Source organism: Prunus mume, linkage group LG7, assembly GCF_029339155.1.
Source record: "Prunus mume cultivar Tortuosa linkage group LG7, ASM2933915v1, whole genome shotgun sequence".
NCBI lineage: Eukaryota > Viridiplantae > Streptophyta > Magnoliopsida > Rosales > Rosaceae > Prunus > Prunus mume.
This window is the reverse complement of record NC_142704.1, coordinates 16,777,687-16,782,516: the sequence shown is the minus strand read 5'-3', so window position 1 is coordinate 16,782,516 and position 4,830 is coordinate 16,777,687. Positions and strand designations below refer to the sequence as shown.

Here is a 4,830-nt window from a genome sequence, read left to right as displayed (position 1 = left end):
TTATTCCATGCTATAAATTAGCAATCTCAAACCCTATTAAATTTGTCCCCAAAAAAACCATATATATTCCGATGAAAAAAAAGCCCTATTAAATATTGTCTAAAATTGTTTCATTTTGTTTGTTTTTTTTTTTTTAAAATATTGTCGAATGGTCCCATAGGCTCTTTTGCCTGCCCCTAAATAAGCAGTAAGGTGTGGGCGTGTTTACTTTTGTCTATTCTCTTCTACCGGGAGGATTTCCCTTATTGGCTCTCTTGCCTGGAATGACTTCCCTCCAAGTCTAGTCAGCGAAGGGGAGAAAAGCGAAAAAGTAGATAGAATGAGTGGAAAATAAGTATAGTAGTAGGCCTCGTCAATGGGTAGGGCCGGGCTACCACGACCCATATTTCATGGGCTTGACCCGAGCCAGGCTAGGCTTTAAAGAGGAAAAAGAAAATAACGGGCCTGATCGGGCTAGTTTTTTTGGAATATTCAAAGCCCAAGCCCACTCATAGATCTGGACTTGAAAGGCCATAGGGCCCGACCGGATTAACCCAACGGGCCGGGCCTAAATGTGCCTACTTTATTTTGTCTTTTTTTATATGAATTTTTTTTTTTATCAATTCTTTATTTACTTTTTCTATGTTTTTGTGTTTTCATGTTTTTTTTCTTCTTCATAGTTCTCTATTTATATTTGTCTATATAATTATGCCTTCATTTTTTTCTTTGTTCATAACTTCATAATTATTATTTTTTCCTTCTTAAATATAAAGATATAGTTATACAACCGCCATATTAATAAAGTCATATTTTATCTCATACTTTATTTATTTTTAGTTCTTACAATGATAATGTAATGATTTTCTCTATCTTTGATTTAAATTGGGTTTTTAAAATATATTTATTTATATGTATGGGAGCCCGTGGGCCGAATTTTTATGGGCAAGCCTAACTGGGCTTTCTTAGGCTCAAATGAGCCGGATTTATAGGTCGGGCCGGAGTTTAGATACATAAGTCAAGCCCGACCCACTCAACAACAGGCTAGGCTTGTTCTCGATGGGTTGAGCGAGGCCCCACCGCCCATGGCCCCGCAGCCTAATGATATCCCCTAAATAGCAGGCTCTAGAATTTTCTGCTAGACAAACTCTAAGGGCCCGTTCGGTAATGTTTTTAGAGCTTGTTTTCTGCTTTTGTTTCTGCTTTTCACAAAACACGTTCGCATCGTTTGCTTTCCTCATAAAACGTTTTCAAAACAAATCTGACTTTGTGAACAAAAGTTGAAAATGAAAAAAAGTTGTTTTCAGTGATTTCATTTTCAGTGTTTTCCGAAGACACAAGAATGCATCCCATCAACCACTCTAGCTCTCTCTCTTGACAACCAATAAACCCACCAACAAGAACAACACCCATCTTCTGCGACCCAAAATAAACAAATCTGCAAATTAAGAAAAAAAAAATACAGAGGAAGAAGAAGAAAAAAATAGAGACAAGAAGAAGAACCACCACATACCCAACTCAACCACCATCATCACCCAATCAAACCATCACAACCATTAATTAGTGGATCAAGAGAGAGAGAGAGAGAGAGAGATGGGTGGGTGTATGGGATTCATGCCATGGAAGGAAGGAGGAGTGGGTGTGGCCTGGGAAGGAAAGGAAGAAGAAAAGAGGAAGAAAAGCAGAAAAAAGAAACGGCCTGGGGAAGGAAAGGAAGAAGAAAAGGGGAAGAAAGTAGGAAAGAGGAAGAAAAAGAGAAAAAAGAAGCAGCCATGTGAAGGAAAAGAAGAAGAAAAAAGGAGGAAAGAGAGAAAAGGAGAAAAAGAAGAAAAAGAAAAAAGAAAAAAAGGAGATAAGGTAGTTTTTGAGCTTAAATTTTTTTCATTGTTTACAATAATTTTAGCCTCTAAAAATATCAGAATTAAAAAAAATTAGAACTGAAATTAGCAAAAATACACCTGAAAAACAATCAGACTACTGCATGCGCCATTGTTTTGTTTTTAAAGATGTTTTAATTAATCTACTAGATCGTTTCGTTTCCAAAACGCAAATTGCTTTATTGTTTTATTCTTCAAAATATTCTCGAAAACATTCTTCGAAAACGTTACCAGACGGGCCCTAAATTCCTTTGTGCGACTCTAATAGCAAAGGCTCTATCCGGTACAATGGGGGATCGGAATACATCTCAACCTTCTGTCGTCGCCGATCTGCTCACCTCCGGTCAAGATGCTCAGATCAATCCGTGGATGATGGTTTCACGCAACCGTGAGGTCCTGCAGAATATGTGGGAGATCGAGAACTCTCTACGCGAACTTTGCGAGAGAACGGAGATGGAGAAATCTCTGGGCGAACTGGGCGAGATGGAGAAATATCTAGCCTCACTTTGCGCCCAGCAAATCCAACTGGCCGATTTGACGAAATCAATGTCGGAGCAGCTTCGCTCACTACCACGCAGTCGACCTGAAACGGCGGCGATTCCAAATTCCACGGTGTATAAGGCCGTTAATCCTTACCTAAGGTCAGTGAATGGCTTAGTGGATTTCATCTTCTTTTCTCTGTAGAATTGTTGATGTTTTCCTCTTTAAAATTCTGCTTAAATTTTCTCTCGTTGCTGCATGCATATTTAATTATTCAAAGATTTTTGCTTGAAATAATAACCAGCTCCTCTCTGTTTCTTTGAGGCTTTTTCTTGCAAACTGTAGTGTGTTATTTTCTGAGGAATCGGATGTTATATTTTGCAGTTCTGATTATTTATATATTTACTGTTTGTATTTATTAATTCTAGGTGTTTGAAAAGCTTAACTTTACTTGTTGTATATATCTTCTCTGTCCAGCTTGCCCAGAAATCATGCATCAATGACAGTAGATCCAGAGGTAGCTATTAGATCTGTATATTTATTTGTGTGTTTTGGGAACGAAGAATTAACTAATGCAATCTATGAAGTGAAGTTCAAACACGGAGGAGTCGCTAGTGAACCCCTGGTTGTTGAATTAGTTAACAGGTTCTATGAGGGTGAGAAGAATGAGAATGTTGGCACGCGGGGGGCTGTACGGTTTTTCCACCTCTCCAATTTATACGTCCCTACAAAGGATGGTGGATATATTATTGACACAAAGACTATGTCAAGATCTTCATCTTTTCCTCCTACCCTAGGCTATAAATCAGTTCCTATTTTTGTGTCTGCATATGACAAGCTGTATTGTCTTGCAAGTCCATTTTCCATCTCACCAATTCTGGAGCCCTCCTTCGAGAGATTTGATCCTGATACGAACATGTGGGAGAAAATGCCGCCGTATCCATTTTATAATGATTATGAAATCCACATGAGTATAACTGGTTATGCCGTTTGTTATGGCGTTATTTTGTTTTCATTGTGTAGCATAAAAGAAAATAATTTCGATGTCGTTGCATTTCACGTGGGTAGAAAACAATGGAAGCCAGTGGAAGTTGATGATTCTGTGTATAATGCTCCTTTCCAAGGAAGGGCTGTGGTTGTAGGCAAAACTATATATTCCTTACGTCAGGGGGAAGTTATAGCATTCTCCTTGGGGCTGGACAAAGATGATAACGGTGGTGTTGTATATACCCTAAACCAACTGTTTGTATTGCAAGGCCTGGAGGTTGCGGAGCCACTGTTCGCATTTGATTTGTGTTGGAGTGAGTATTTGGTTCATTTGGGGAACAATGACTTTTTCCATGTCAAGACTGAATGTGGCATTGACACGGTTCCATATCTTCGTACCACCACGTTTCAAATTGTTGTTGGAGAAGGAGGAAGACATATGATCAAGACCATACATTCAAATGTTCATTCTTTGGATTTAGAGGAGATTGAATGGTTCAATCTTTTTTTCTGCTTCACGCTGTAAGTTTCCATCACGTTTCTTGTGTTTTCATCAATAACATTAATTTGTCCGTTGGAATTCTGTTTTCATTTTGTATGTAACGAGGTTTCTCATTATGATGACTCAGTGAGTGCGGAGATTATGAACCTAAAGAAGAGGAGAGCGTGACTAGTATGAATCAGCCAAAACAAGTGGAAACCAGCCTGGATGATAATTGTTCTGTGGTGAAACAAAGGAGAATGGCAAAGGTGAAATCTTTTTGTTTATTTAATGACCAATGAATCAAGAGACTCAAATTTTTTTCATGTGTATTAGTGTTTTTATTGACCTTTGAGTCTAATTTCTTGTAATATAATTGGGTTTTGCAGAAAGAAGCTAGGCATGGAATAGCTGCCAGGAAAATGGTATTAAATTTTGAAACAGGAAATTGGGAGGTTGGCTGTCGGGCACCGTGAAAGAGTTTATGTGATAAGTAAGAAAGTGGTGATGTTTATTAGTTGGAAAATAATGGGTGTTCATCTAGAAGTGGCCATTCCCGAACATGTTATTCATGTAACATTGCTTGCTTTTATTTTAGACCTTTTGAACTTGTAAGGATTATACTTGGGTGTGAGTTCACTTAATTTCTTCAAGAATTTGGAGGGTCTCCTTTAAGTTGTAACATTAGCATGTAACCCTGGAGTATCTTTTTTCTTAATTAGTGTTCTCCCTTGGGTCTCTACATTGTACATTGTACAGTGTACATTGTTCCTGGTCCTACCTACCCAGAAACCAACTCTGATCAAAAGAAATTAGTCTCCCTAAGCATTTTCTTTGACTCGTTTCACTCTGTTAGCAAGATTGTTGACTCAAAAATAAATTCTGAATTACATTTAGGTTTTATGTTCATTCTGTCCCTTATTTGTTCTATTATATAAACAAGAGAAGGCTAGTGACTTAGTGGATTGAAGAATGTGTGCCAAAAAAAAAAAATTGTATTTTGCACAAATGAAGAATATTTTCTTCCAG

At 37.8% G+C, this 4,830-nt stretch overlaps 1 protein-coding gene across 2 annotated transcripts; it reads left to right on the top strand.

Moving 5' to 3' along the window:
- Positions 1–2,078: 2,078 nt before the first annotated feature.
- LOC103342605 (uncharacterized) lies at positions 2,079–4,543 on the top strand. Of its 2 annotated transcripts, none has more exons than XM_008246237.3 (4): positions 2,079–2,494; positions 2,811–3,842; positions 3,950–4,070; positions 4,191–4,543. In XM_008246237.3, the coding sequence occupies exons 1-4, from the start codon at positions 2,142–2,144 to the stop codon at positions 4,275–4,277; spliced, it is 1,593 nt and encodes a 530-aa protein (XP_008244459.2). In that variant the 5' UTR covers positions 2,079–2,141; the 3' UTR covers positions 4,278–4,543. The 2 variants fall into 2 exon arrangements, with proteins under 2 accessions (XP_008244459.2, XP_088897754.1); XM_089041628.1 differs by having other exon boundaries at positions 2,081–2,494; positions 3,357–3,842.
- The last annotated feature ends 287 nt before the right edge of the window (positions 4,544–4,830 follow it).